Below are 13724 nucleotides of genomic sequence, written 5' to 3'. Positions count from 1 at the left end.
GGTGGGAAAAAACCCTAGCAGCAGCAGGGTCTGGGGTCGACAGAGGAGGAGATGGTTGATGGCATCACCAACTCGATGGACGTGAGTTTGAGCAAGCTCTGGGAGTTGGAGATAGACAAGGAAGCTTGGCGTGCTGCAGTCCATGTGGTCGCAAAGACGGACACGACTGAGCGACGGAACTGAACTGAGCGGTTTCAGACCGCGTGCCTTGACCGAGCGCCGGTACTGGCCCTAAACCTAGTGGGCCGGGAGCCGCCAGGGGGCGCTGCTCCACCGCGGCGGCGGGACTACTCGGGGCGTGGCCTCCAGTCCCGCCCGCCCATCGGACGGCGCGCGCGTGCGCACTGTGCCCCTCCCGCAGTGCCTGCTGGGCCGGCGGAGGGTGTGCGGCGTGTGGCGAGCGGGAGCTGAGCGGCGGACCGAAAATGTGGAGACCTGTGAGACCCCGAGCGCTCGCGCCCCTGCCGCGGCCCGGGTCGCCCAGCCGGGACCCGCAGGGCCCAAGACTCGCCCCCCAGGGATCCTCCCGGCTGGCTGGAGCCCGTCACAGCCGTCAGGCAGCCTGTCCTCGGGTCCCCGCTTCAGCCCCCAGGCCCTGTGAGGGAGACATCGGGCCTTCCCCGCCGCACGCCGCAGCTCCGCTTTTCCGAGGCTACTTCTTGGTGCGGGAGTCTTGTCTCAGAGGCGACTCTCCAAAGCCTCCTTCCCCGCGAGGGACGACCCTCGTCCCTTACGGACGTTCCTCCCCAGGGAGACGCCCTTTCCCGAGGCGGCTGCCTGGCGCCTGGCGCCTCCGCCTGCCCCGTGTCTGCCTCAGACCCCTCGCCGCTGCAGGCTCTGCCCGAACGAATCGCAGAGCGGACCCCCCCGCCCTTTCTTCACCTGATCCCTTGGGCACCCTTTTCTCCTTGTCACCAGCCCAGCCCGGGTCATCCCGGGCTGACTGCTGCCCCCCGCCTCTGGGGAGACAGGACTTGCGGGGGCGGCAGGTGGGCTGACAGCTGCTGCGGCCCGGCTGTGCCTCGGGGTCACCCCGCCTCTCAGGCCTTCCTAGGTTTCTGCCTGGCCCTGGGCTGCCCGCCTAACTCAGCTTCTTTTGGTCCCGAACATGGCACCTGCCTTTCCAGTCTGCGCCCCGTGGGACCTCCCGTTTTATTGCATCTCTGCCGTTTGAATTGGCACCTTTCAAGCAGGGTGTCATAGTCGTTGACCCAGGTCTTAGCCACTCCCTCTCCGAAAACCTAGCCCCTTGGTTTAGAGGTGAGGAGACTGAGTGGGGCTCATCACCATTTTCAACATGGAATTTTCTGTAGACCTCATAGTTTTCTAATAAGCCTAGCCTTGTGGGCTTAGGTGTCAATACAAATGAATGTCCATTGGCTCTGTGGCTTGTAGAGCATCTCCATTACACAGGGGTGTTTTGTGGGTGAGATGATGAAGCAGCGTTAGTCTGAGAGTCAGGCAGAGACAGTGAGTTGGTCTTTTCTAGTTTATAAAGCGGCTTCACTCCTTCAGGTCACTCCGTCCTCTAGGCAGCCCTCGGGAGTGGGCAGGCGGGCTTTGGCCCTTGAGCAGGAGATGCTCATGACCAGTAAATAGAGCAGGGCCCAGTAGGCTTCTGAGTCCTGACTGGTGCTGAGAGGGTCAGAGACCCGAGAAAAGCAAAGGACATGGTGTTCAAGGTCATCTCCACTCCCTTTCCCGGGCCCAGACACCCAGCCTCTCTTCCTGACCTTAAGAGCAGTTCGGGCTCAGAGCTTGCTTACTCTCCTGCTGTGTGCGCAGGGCTGTTGACCTGCCCTTACAGTGCCCAGATTCTTGTCACCTCTTTGTAGTTTCAGGTCTCGTGAGATTCAGCAGATGCTTCTTCTGGGGTCCGGCTTATCTGCAGTGACTTTTCAAATCTGCTGTGTCTAATCTACAGGGTGTTAGGAAATCCAACAGCTCAGCTTGTACCTAAAGCATGAGGGCAGGTGCTCGTGGCTCGGTGTTGATGTGCACACGGAGTTTGTGAGCTCTGTAGTGTCTGTCTGAGTGACACTGCTGGATAGATTGTTAGCTGAGTTCCGGATGAGCATGGTGCACCTGGGCTGAGAAAAGGGCCCTCTCATCTTGTCCCAAAGCGGGAGGCTTCGGGAGTGAGAGGACCGCCCCAGGAAGGCTGCGTGTGTGTTCATGCTGCTGAGGAGGCGCCCTCTCTGTACCTGTTTGCTGCCGCTCTGGGTGTGGTGCGGGTTACATGTGATGCGTGGATATTGCCCTGGACTGGCTCCTGGGAGTTCTGGCTGCTGGCTCTGCCGCATTTATAGCTCTGTGACCCTCGGGTGTCTCCTGGGTGGTGGGGATATTTGGGGAGTCCCCGGCATCCAGCTGGCATGAGCCAGCAGGGCCCCGTGAGGGCTCTGGTGTCGTCAGCAGAGGCCTCATTCTCCCGGGGAGCTGCTGCTGTCTCTCTCCTGACTGCGGCCTTTGACCTGTTGCTCAGCACATGGCCTGGGCCATGTGGGGTTCTGCATTTATCTGAGGTCAGCAAGTGTTTATGATAAAGAATTTCTGCTGTACCTTTGAGATGATTAAGAAAGAGATGGCCCTGCCCAGCCTGGTGGGGAGAAGCCTGCAGGCTAACCTGTGCTCCTGTGATAAGGACAGTGGAGTGGGGTAGGGGAACAAAGAGCCCTGGTGAATGGGGGCGGGCTTCAGGCACAACAGCGGCCTGGAGAGCAGGCCTGGGCCAGGCTCCTCGTGGCTGTGCAGGGTCTGCCAGAGGGATGTTCGTCTCGGGCGATTGAGTGAGGGGTCAGGGCTGGGAATGAGGCAGTGTGGCCAGAGCGCCTGCTGTGGTGCTGATTCCTCAGAAAACGACAAAAAGCTGCTCTGGGGGCTGTGGTCAGGGGCCATTACTTTTCTGGCCGTGCCCCCTTGGCATTGGCCAGGTGTCCGGAGGCTGTGGACGCTGGTCTTCAGCTTCCCTTCCAGAGCCCCAGCCAGTGGTGGACAGTGGTCAGGAGGCTGTGGGAGCAGCCAGGGCCCTGAGCTTTAGAGTCAGTGATTCAGGTTTGGCCTTCTGTGAAAAGAACTGTGTTTAGTAAGAACGTGATACGTAAACTTACTTGTTAGGTGATTTGCCTTTTTCTCACTGGACTCTCCTACTAATGACTCCAGGGACAGTGTGCTCCGCCTGGTGGCTGGTTTGGGGATGGGAAGGGTATGGGCTGGGGAAGTGGTTCGATTTCCCAGCCTCTGGCTTCTCTGCTGTGCTGTGGGCCTCGTGAGGAAATAAGCCCCGCCTCAGAAATGCGTGCATTTTATTGAGCACCTGTTAGGTGCCAGGCCCTGAGCAAGGCGCTTTATTTCTGCCATCTTCCACCTTTCTAGCTTGGCAGGGCACAGCAGGGAGCCGCCCCGCAGGCACAGAGTGCGGTCAGTGAGGCGGCTGGGCAGGCCTGCGGCTCAGTGCAGGGCTTGGCCCGCGGGCACTCTGCCCCGCTCTGCAGCCCCTGTCGGCCCGGGGCGCCGTTCCCCTGGAGGAGCACCGACTGGGGCTGCGCCTGCTTCTCCTCTGGCAGTGTCCTCGCCATGTGCCCCGCCGCATCTCCCTGATGGACTCTGGGCCTTGCCCAGGTGGAGGCCTTGATGGCAGTGCCCTCTCAGGGCACCGTCCTCGCTCGCAGTCTCCTGCTGCCCCTGAAACACACCCGGAGCACGTGTGCGGGGTCCCTGGCGGAGGAGATGTGGCCCTGGGCTCAGCCGTGGTCTTGGAGCTGCTGTGCCTGCCCTTTGGTGTGGCAGCCCCTTCAGGCCTCACCTCAGCCTTGGCGCCGGCAGCCTTGGATCTGCAGGTCGTTGGCATTCTGGCTAGAATAACTTGTGGATCTGTCCTTTCCTTGCCTCTGAATGGGAACATTTCAGGGTAATCGTTACCTGTCAGCTTTGGCCGTTTTCCTTCGCTGTCTCGTGTGCGTCCCCACCGGGACTTGGCAGCGGCCCATCCGCTCCAGAGCTGAGGATTTCTTTATCAGCGTGTGTAATCTGCTCCACACTTTCTACCTGTTGATCCCTGACTCATGATGGTGCGGAAGTGATGCACAGTCAGTAGAAAGTACTTCCAGCTTTGAGTTTGGCCCTTTTCTGGACCAGTGGCGGGAAGCGGATGCTCTCTTTGATGTTGGGCAGCGGCCGCAGCAGCTCCCCGTCAGCCTGCAATCTCCAGGGCACACTCGGGTGCCCTGACCGTGTCCTGTATTCACCGTCGGCGCGGTGTGCAGTCAGTTACAGAACTGGTCCCCGCTTCAGTGTGAAACAGGCTTTGTGCTAGATGGTTTTGCCCACTTGTGAGTGTTCTGAGCAGGTTTCAGGAAGACCAGGCTAAACTTTGGTAGGTTCAGTGTATTAAATGCATTTTCGACTTTTGACATTTCTCAACTTACAATGGGTTTAACCCTAACCCCATCGTAAATCAAAGAAGATCTGTAGTCTGTTTTCTCAGCTTAGTTCAACCCAGCAAATAAGTGCTTGTTTGTGTTAGGTGGGGTGGCCTGCGGAGCTGGGAGGGCAGGGTTGCTGGGAGGAGGGTGCCCAAGGGAGCACTGGGGACCAGCGGGCAGTTTCTTGCAGCGAGGAGCACCTGGAAGGGCCTGCCCTCTCCTTGACCACAGGCTGGCCTTGGCGGTGCTTCACCTGCCCCCACACTGGGCACTGCCCAAGGGCTTTCCAGATGTCAGTTCACTCACCCGCGCTGCAGCAGTGCAGTGGTCCCACCCCGCAGACAGGGAAACTGAGGCACAGAGGAAGGAACTTACCTAAATGGCATGGCTGGCAAGTGCTTCAGCCCAGATTCCAGCCCCAGCTGTGTGGCCCCAGGGTCCGCCCTGAGCCGCAGCCTCGGCTCAGCCTGAGGCTCTGGGGAGCCCAGCCAGTGGCTGGTGGTGAGCGGTCCCCTCAATGCCGGGAGCGCCTCCGCCCCGGGTCGTGACCGCTCAGCGTCTCCGGGCAGTGCCAGGTGTGCCTGGACCCACCGCCTCCCGGAGAGTGCGGCAGACGCGCTACCCCTGTGACTGTGAAAACGGTCAAGTGTAGGGTCCCCGAGAGTTACTTACCCAGGTGCTTCCACCTAGGTCTACCCAGTGTTAGCATCTGGCTCCAGCTGATTGTGTCCGTTTGAAACCATACGTATTTTGAAAGTAAGACACAGACTTCTTGACGCATAATCTCGACACTTCATCGTGCACCCCTAAAGGAGGAGGGTATCCTCTGATGTGACCATCAGAACCATCTCACCTCAAAATCCTGACTGTGGCTCTCTGCTGACTGTGGTCCCACAAGTGTTTCATAGGTGTTTTCTTTCAGAGATTCAGTTAGGATTCATGCTTTGCATTTGGTGCAAGTCCTCCCAGGTTTTTTCTTGTGACTCTTTTTTAAAATTCTAATGAAAACTAGGCAACATGTACAACAAGGAGAGAGAATTGATAAGTGCTTGTACCAGGTACCAGTAGTTGTCAACGCGTGGATCTGAACAGGTTTCGGAGAGGCCAGACTGCTGTGTAAAGAGTACCCCATGCTCAAGAATCCTCTGGGTCACAGATAATGAACCAGAAGCCCCAGGGCTGCTGGCTGCCGTCATTTCTTTTTCCGTGGGTTTGTGGTCTCTCTGAGAAGACTGAGCCGCATCAGACTGCTCCCTGGCCGGAGGCGCAGGTGGCTGGTATGAGGGGAATGGCAGCCTCTCGACTCAGGCACCGGCCTCGGCCCTCGTGCTGGCTCCTCATGCCGTCTCCCTGATCGCCCCAGAGGCCCAGCTCTGCCTCGGGCTGCAGCCGGTCTTGCTGGGCATCTGGCCCTGCCTGCTCCTACGGCCTCCCTGCATGAATCCCCTGGGGTCCCTTGGGACACCCCACCTGGCTGAGGCTCCAGTGTTCCAGGACCAGGCCTTGCGGCTGGGCCAGCGCAGCACACGGGGGCATGCACCTCCTGCTGCAGGACGATGGTGGTGAGAGGGCTTGAGGGGGCCTGCGGCCAGCATGTCTCCACCGGACACGCGCAGAGGGCTCTGCTGGGGAGGAGACGGGCTCGTGTTGTCAGCGGGCTGGGGGTGGGGGATAGGAAAGGGTGGGCACCGTCTGTGGCGGCTGGCCCTTGCTGCCCGTCTGCCCGAGGCTGCCTCTGTGGCCCCTGCAGGGTTTTCCTCGAGGATCTGCACTCACTGCGGGGGCCTTGGGGAGCAGCGCTCTCTGTCAGCCCTGGTCTCCTCTGAGGACAGTGGGTCATTGACTTTTCCTTTGACTTCTGTGTTGTTTTGTATCCTTGAAATCGTCTCCAGGGCTGTGTGCTTTGGCCAGAAAGTGATTGGAAAGTCAGTTCCTTGTTTGGCTCAGATTTCATAATAATAACGTTAACATCTGTGCTGTGGGCTATGATTTAGTTTGCGAAATCTTTTTTTGTCCCCGAAACTGAGACTGTTTACAGTTTGGGGAACCTGAGGCTGAGAGCCCTTCAGGTCTTACTCCAGTAAGATCGGGAGACTAAGGCTGACCGTGGCGTGCCGTGGTTTCTTCCGTGCCCCTCAGCCAGGGCAGCTCGTGGGGCCTTGCTTCTCTGCCTGCCCCTGGCTGTGCCCCCCCTGCCTCCCACCCCAGGTCTCACCATGGGGCTCAGAGACACAAGTTCTTGTGTCTGTTTACTTGCCCAGTGCCAGTCCCCGAGGCCCTGCCTCCTTTCTGATCCTGACCCTTCCCTGGGAAGCTGCTGGTCTCAGAGGGGAAACAGGCGGTGAGGGCGCCAGGACTCTGCCGGGAGCTGGGGGCAGGGCCAGTGGGGGGCGGCCTCCTGGTGCAGACGCGGCCTTGCTTCCCTCGTGTGACACTGCCCTTGCCCGCGCTCTGAACCTGGAGCTGTTGCTGCTCCCGAGTCAGACGCGGGCCCAGGAAGCACTGACGCTCCGCAGTGATGGGTCGTGGGGGCAAGGGGGATTCCTGCCGCCAGCCCTGTGCCCTCTGCTCTTTGCAGGCACAGCTCTGCCACTTCCACTCGGCCCTGCTGCAGGGCAGGCCCAAGCCCTGGCCGTCCCCTGCCACCTTCTTCAGGAGGAACCTCGCAGCCCCACCAGCAAGGTGGGGAGCTCGCCACAGGCACCCTCTGGCACATGCCCCTCATCATACAGGGTGCCCTCCATTGGGGGGCGTAAGGCTGGACCTTCTCTGCGCACCCTTCCCACGACGGGCTGTGCCGGCCCCCCACCGCCAGGGCCCTGGTCTGGGACCTGGTGGGGGCTGTGGGCTGAGAGTGGTGGGGGGGCACGCCTGTTGGAGACCAGGGGGCAGCGAGGGTGGGGGCGGGAGGATCCAAGGCCTGGTGGACAGTGGGCAGGATGGAGCCCATGTGGGGTCTGGGCGTCTGGGGGGCTCAGTGGGGTGACCTGGACCCGCAGGTCAAGCGCCCGAAGTCAGTGCCGCCTGCCGAGGTCCTAGTGCCGCTGCAGCGCCTGTGGCCTTAGCCAGGGCGGAGCCGCCCGGGTGACTGGGCCGTGCGCCCGTGTCTGTGCAGGCCCCTGAGGCCCCAGCCCCTGTGGAGGAAGGCGCTGTCGGCCGCGGCCCTGGGGGCGCCCCTGCTGCTCGGGGTGCGATACCTGACGGCGGGAGCCCAGGAGAGGAGGCGGATGCGGCTGGTGGTGGACGGCATTGGGCGCTTCAGCAGGTAGGGCAGGCGCGGCCACGTTGGGGGCTGGGGCTGCAGGTTTCTGCTGGGCGCTCTGATGCTGCCTCCCTGGGGCGCTGTTCTGCCCCGGGGCGACTGAGCACTGCAGGACCGAGCTGTCTGCACAGGGTGTGGCCCCCACAGACCCATCTCTGGCCGCTGCCTTGTCTCCCTTCTGGCCACCCCTGCTTTCCCAGGGATAGCTCGGGGTCGCGGGGGCTTCCTCCTTGCCTCCACTAGCAGGTGCCTGGACCAGCACCATGCCCTGCTGGTCACTGGAGCCTGGGGCTCCTTAAGCTGAAGGCTGCCTCACGCTCCTGCATCTCCTAGGCAGGATTCTGGGGGTAGTGTGGGCGGTCTTCCTTCTGAGAAGCCTGGGCAGGCGTCCTGCTCCAGCCAGGTCCGAGCCTGCTGCCCACAGAGGCCTGAGAGCCAGCTTCCGTAGTGGGAGACCTCAGCCCACCCCACCCTACCGAGGGGCCGGGAGGCGATGGCCCGAGGCGGCTCCTGCGCGGCCTTGCGTGCGGAGGCCACAGTGGCTGTCCTGCTGTGCCAGCTCTGAGCCCCCAGCCCTTGGGCAGCCCGGGTCCAGGCCTGGTGGAGGATCAGGATGCCTAGGACAGGGCCGTTTGGCTGCCTCTTTGTTGAGATTTACCCCAGCGGCAGCTGCGGGTGGGCAGACAGACAAGCACCTCACCTCCACCCTCCTGAGGGTCTGCCTGAACTCCTGGCTGCCCTCCTGGGCAGGTTCCAGGCAGCGGACTCTGTGTCCTACAGGGTTTCCCAGGCTCCACAGCCCGCGGCCTCAGCGGGTCCGGGCCGTTTCCCCTTCCAGCTCGCATGGGCTGCTGTCCCCCGTGTTAGCTGCAGGCTCGGCGCGCCCACCCGCTCCTCTTCCTTCAGGGGGCTTTCACAGCCAGTTTTCAGAAGCCGAGCTGGGACTGAGTGAAGGAGCGCTAGAGAGGTTACCTTCCCCACCAGCTGTGTGGCCTCCTCAGCTCTCAGCCCTGACAGTTGCCAGAACGGGTGGGCCTGGCCGAGCCCTGGTGGGTGCAGGGCAGCCACGGGGCCCCTGGAGACCCGGGAGCCTGCAGTGTGCTGGCAGGAGCCCAGGAAGTCGGGCCTGGCTCGCCCAAGGGTGGCGGCTGGTCCTGCTGTGGCGGGGGGGCTGGGACGCAGCGCACGCGCCAGGCCTGCTCACGGGGCCGGGGTGCTTAAGGGTGGTTTCTGATCCCACCTCTTACTTAATTTTAACTTTACAAACCCTGTGGGGTTTTGTTTTTGTTTTTTTTGGACACAATTTTAAATGTCCAAAGAAGTTGGACTAATAATACAACTTTTTTCTTTTTGAAACATTGACAAGTATGTTGTCAACATGCTCCATTATTCCTGAAATCTTGAGAATTTCCTAAACAAGGATGTTCTCCTCCACAGCCACGATCAGGGAGCTGACAAACACATTGTGACCCTCTAACCCTCAGACCCCGTCCTGTGTCACCAGGCCCTCCAGTAACAGCCATTTCCACATGAGGTCTGGGCCCGTGTCTAGCCTCCTTCAGCCTGGAACAGCTCTCAGAGTCTCCTCGGCTCTCGTGGCTAAACTCAGGCTCAGGACACGGTCCCCAGACCCCCCTTGCCCAGGGCGTCTGACAGCAGCTGTGAGTCCCAGCGTCCCCAAGGTTCCCTCCCCTCAGACCACGGGCTACACACGGGGCGGTCCCCACCCTCCCTCAGTTTTGATAGTTTCCTAGGATGGCTCAGGAAACACCATGTTGGTTTTGGTGTTTTTACTACAAGAAGGTGAAGTTAGACTCAGCACGAGAACGGGGTGCCCAGGAGGGGTCTGGGCGGCCCCGCCTCAGAGCTCCCACACCCCTGGCCTCTGACTGTGGTGTCCAGAATCTCTGCTGGGGCTGCACTCCGTAGGCCTGACTGAGCGAAGACCCCCAACTCTAATGCCATGGTTGTCCTTTCTGGCCGCCATCAGCTGCCTCGCTCGGGAAACCTCTAGGTTTACAGGAGCAGGCTTACATTAATTCTGCATCGTATGATGACTTTGACATGTCTGCGGGCCGATAGGCCTTATGACACCATCAGGTCAGCACCCTGGCCCTGTGCCATATACAAGGTCCGAGGTGCTGCCTGCTCCGTAGAGCAAGCTCCGTGGAGGACATCCCTGCCCCTTCTGAGGCTGCCCCTGAGGCCCAGTGTTCACTGTCTAACCTTTCCAAGAAAAGCTTTGCCGAGCCCCGACGTGTGTACTTCTGATGTGTGCTCGTGGTTTGTCCCACGTTTGGCCTTCGGCTTCCCTCATACTTTGACGCCGGTGCCCTGCCCTCTCCTGTTGCTGCTGGTTTAGCGCCTTCCCTTCCGGTGCTTGTCCGGTGAGCTCGTCCTCCTGGCTCAGCCGTCATATCCACCCCCAAGGGCTGTTCTGCCGTCAGGGAACCCTGTCCTCCTGTGTGTCTCCCCCAACCCTGCTCGCATCAGCCTCTACCGGACACATGGCGTCACTGCCGGCTTGTTGCTGCAACTCTTGAGGGTTGTTTTGTAGGAGCTCCTGCACCTGACTTGTGACCCTCTCTTTTAATCTCTACAATTTTATTGTAAATCATTTCAAACGTACAACATTTTATTTCTGACATTTCTGAATCCTTCTGACGTGATCCATCCTTCAAGCATTTTACTCCCGCTGGCACCACAGTCACTCCAGGCTCAGCCTTGTGACCATCCACCCTCAGGATGGGCAGGGACCCTGGCGCGGCGCCAGTGTGTTTGCCGCTCCGGGCTGCATGTACAGTCAGCTGTTTGCCGTTGTCAGAGGTAAACGTGCCGTTCCATTTTCAACGTGAGTCCTCCAGATTTCCGCTCTTTCTGTGTCTGTAACCTTTTCTCTACCTGGGAGACACCGGGCTGCCCTTGTCCCTAAATTAGTGACTTATTAGGTCACCCCCATGAGTGTAGACCTCACCCCACCAGCTGCACCTCACCATCAGCCCCTGTGCAGACCTTGCGTTGGCTTTTGGACAGAGTACTCAGGAAGGAGTGCAGCTCCCTCGGGTCCCGGGAGCTCAGAGAAACGTGTGTCCTTGCTCACCCTGACGTGCTCAGACAGCCCTTCTTGCTGGAGTGGCTGGGTGGACCTGGTTTGTGGTGCTCAGTGAGGGTCTGGAACCTGGTTTTGGATCCTCCCCTCTCCAGATCCGGGGCTTCCATGTCCATAGCCTGGGGTGCAGAAGGGAGTGATGACCTCAGCCTGCACCAGAAGGCCAGGGCCCGTGGGACTGCTCGGGGTGCACCCGCAGCTCCGGGGTTCGACCCAGGGCTCCAGTCCACAGGGCGCAGCCGAGTGCAGAGGAGGCTGGGCCACTGTGCAGGGTCCGCTGTGCACGGACACGAGTGTGTCCACAGACGGAGCGGCTTTACTCGAGGGTGGGCTTTCCTATTAACAAGTGCTATCAAAGAATGAAGGAACACGTCTGCTTGTTAGGGACTGCGCCCCCTGCTGTCCTGGGCACCCCTCATCTGCATACAGGGACCAGGGGGTGGCGTGCGAGCAGGCTGCCCAGTGCCCAGCCCAGGAGCTGAGATGGACCTGCTGGCTGTGCAGTCCCGAGAGCCCCGCGGCATCCCCTAGGTGCTCACAGCTGTCCGAGGCGCTGGTGGGGTGCCTGCTGCACGGGCCAGCTGGGGCTGAGGGCGTCCTCTGCCCGCAGGTCTCTGCGGGTCGGCCTGCAGATCTCACTGGACTACTGGTGGTGCACGAACGTCATCCTGCGTGGGGTGGAGGAGGTTTGTACCTGCGTCCTGGCTGGCCCGTCCTGTGCCTGTGGGGTGGGCATGCCTGGGGGGCCCAGGGTCCTGCCTGCCCCCATCCCTGTCCTCTCTGCCTGTGGTCAGAACAGCCCGAGGTACTTGGAGGTGATGTCTGCGTGTCATCAGCGGGCGGCTGACGCCCTGGTGGCGGGGGCCATCAGCAACGGGGGTCTGTACGTGAAGCTGGGCCAGGGGCTCTGCTCCTTCAACCACCTGCTGCCCCCCGAGTACATCAGGACATTGCGGGTGCTGGAGGACAGGGCCCTCACGCGGGGCTTCCGGGAGGTGAGCCCACCCCCCGAGGCGTGAGGCGGGGAGTGTGGCCCCATGGTGTCCCCCACGCTGCTCGAGGCGTGTTCCTCCAGGTGGATGAGCTGTTCCTCGAAGACTTCCAGGCCCCGCCCCACGAGCTCTTCCAGGAGTTTGACTACCAGCCCATTGCTGCAGCGAGCCTGGCCCAGGTGCACCGTGCCAGGCTGCACGATGGCACCGTGGTGGCCGTGAAGGTACGAGGGGTCCCCAGGGCATGTGGGGGGCGCGGTGCCGGCAGCCGGCCCTCCCTGAAGCCTCCTGTGCAGGTGCAGTACATCGATCTGCGGGACCGCTTTGATGGCGACATCCACACCCTGGAGCTCCTGCTGCACCTCGTGGAGCTCATGCACCCCAGCTTCGGCTTCAGCTGGGTCCTCCAGGTACCGCGGGGCAGGGGGCTGGGGTGGGCCGGCTCCCAGGCTGGACCCCCAACTGCCCGTATGGTTCCCAGGACCTCAAGGGGACCCTGGCCCAGGAGCTGGACTTTGAGAACGAGGGCCGCAACGCTGAGCGCTGTGCACGGGAGCTGCAACACTTCCGCCACGTTGTGGTGCCCCGCGTGCACTGGGGCACATCCAGTAAGGTGGGCTGGCCCCCCCGGGTGGTGCCCGCGTGCACTGGGGCACGTCCAGTAAGGTGGGCTGGGCCCCCCTGGGTGGTGCCCACGTGCACTGGGGCACGTCCAGTAAGGTGGGCTGGGCCCCGCTGGGTAGGGGACCTCTGACGCCTGCTCTCTCCCAGCGTGTGCTGACAGCGGAGTTCTATGAGGGCTGCAAGGTCAATGACGTGGAGGCCATCCAGAGCATGGGGCTGGCGGTGCAGGATGTGAGTGCTGTGGGGCTGGACTGGAGGGTGTGACCCGCGTCTGGCGTGATGGCGTGTGGTCTGACCCCATCCCCACTCCTGCCTGTCCTCGGCCCAGATTGCAGAGAAGCTGATCAAGGCTTTTGCCGAACAGATCTTTTACACGGGTTTCATCCACTCTGACCCCCACCCCGGCAATGGTAAGGAGAGCCCCACGGCTGGGGGCGGGGTGCTGGGGGCTGCACCCCAGAACCAGGGAACTAGAGCCCGCCCCTCCCCAGTTCTGGTGCGGAAAGGCCCGGACGGGAAGGCTCAGCTGGTGCTGCTGGACCATGGGCTCTACCAGTTCCTGGACGAGAAGTAAGCGGGCCTGTGGGCTGGGTGGGCACGCCCCCCGACTGGCCACCACCCACTCCCCTGCTCATTGCTGGGCCTGCAGGGACAGGCTCGCCCTGTGCCAGTTGTGGCGGGCCATCATCCTGAGGGACGAGGCGGCCATGAAGGCGCATGCAGCTGAGCTGGGAGTGCAAGGTGAGGCCGGGGGGTGGGTGTGCAGCCCGGAGGGGGCACAGCCTGGCTCAGGCCCCCCCAGACTACCTCCTGTTCTCCGAGGTGCTCATGCAGCGGCCCGTGCGCCTGGGGCAGCTGTGGCGCTCGCGCCTGCTGAGCCGTGAGGAGGCGGCCTACATGCAGGACATGGCCCGCGAGCACTTCGAGGAGGTCATGGCCGTGCTCAAGGCCCTGCCGCGCTCCATGCTGCTCGTGCTGCGCAACGTCAACACGGTGCGCTCCATCAACAACGCCCTGGGCGCCCCGGTGGACCGCTACTTCCTCATGGCCAAGAGGTAGGGCCGCGCAGCCTGGGGCGGTGGGGGCGGGAGGCCGCGCTGACCTCACGCGCGGTGTCTGTGCAGTGCAGTCCGGGGCTGGAGCCGCCTGGCAGGTGCCATGTACCAGAGCATCTATGGTGCCAGCATCCTGCGCCACATCAGGGTCATCTGGGAGACGTTCAAGTTTGAAGTGGCCCTGAGGTGAGCTGGCGTGTGGGGGTCGGAGGATGGGAAGCCAAGGCCCACTCCCCACCTACCTGCCCCCCGACCCCC

The 13724-nt window shown here is 61.8% G+C and overlaps 1 protein-coding gene across 6 annotated transcripts in view; it reads left to right on the top strand.

Annotated features, from left to right (window-relative positions):
- The first annotated feature begins 355 nt into the window (after positions 1-355).
- ADCK5 (aarF domain containing kinase 5) overlaps positions 356-13724 on the top strand; it is a 13606-nt gene continuing 237 nt past the window's right edge. Inside the window, exons 1-14 of one of the 6 annotated variants that reach the window (XM_027560473.1) lie at positions 356-437; positions 7003-7106; positions 7540-7689; positions 11406-11481; positions 11590-11790; positions 11871-12011; positions 12084-12197; positions 12269-12400; positions 12559-12642; positions 12740-12821; positions 12903-12981; positions 13061-13152; positions 13214-13466; positions 13536-13652. In XM_027560473.1, coding sequence (XP_027416274.1) covers positions 426-437; positions 7003-7106; positions 7540-7689; positions 11406-11481; positions 11590-11790; positions 11871-12011; positions 12084-12197; positions 12269-12400; positions 12559-12642; positions 12740-12821; positions 12903-12981; positions 13061-13152; positions 13214-13466; positions 13536-13652 — 1637 coding nt within the window. In that variant the 5' untranslated portion in view covers positions 356-425. Of the gene's footprint in view, positions 438-668; positions 7107-7539; positions 7690-11405; positions 11482-11589; positions 11791-11870; positions 12012-12071; positions 12198-12268; positions 12401-12558; positions 12643-12739; positions 12822-12902; positions 12982-13060; positions 13153-13203; positions 13467-13535; positions 13653-13724 lie in introns of those variants that run through there. The other 5 variants (XM_027560472.1, XR_003514341.1, XM_027560470.1 and 2 more) reach the window with 5 other exon arrangements.

This window comes from Bos indicus x Bos taurus, chromosome 14, assembly GCF_003369695.1.
Source record: "Bos indicus x Bos taurus breed Angus x Brahman F1 hybrid chromosome 14, Bos_hybrid_MaternalHap_v2.0, whole genome shotgun sequence".
In the NCBI taxonomy this organism is placed as follows: domain Eukaryota; kingdom Metazoa; phylum Chordata; class Mammalia; order Artiodactyla; family Bovidae; genus Bos; species Bos indicus x Bos taurus.
Note: the sequence above shows the minus strand (reverse complement) of the source record. Positions and strands in the feature narration are given on the sequence as shown.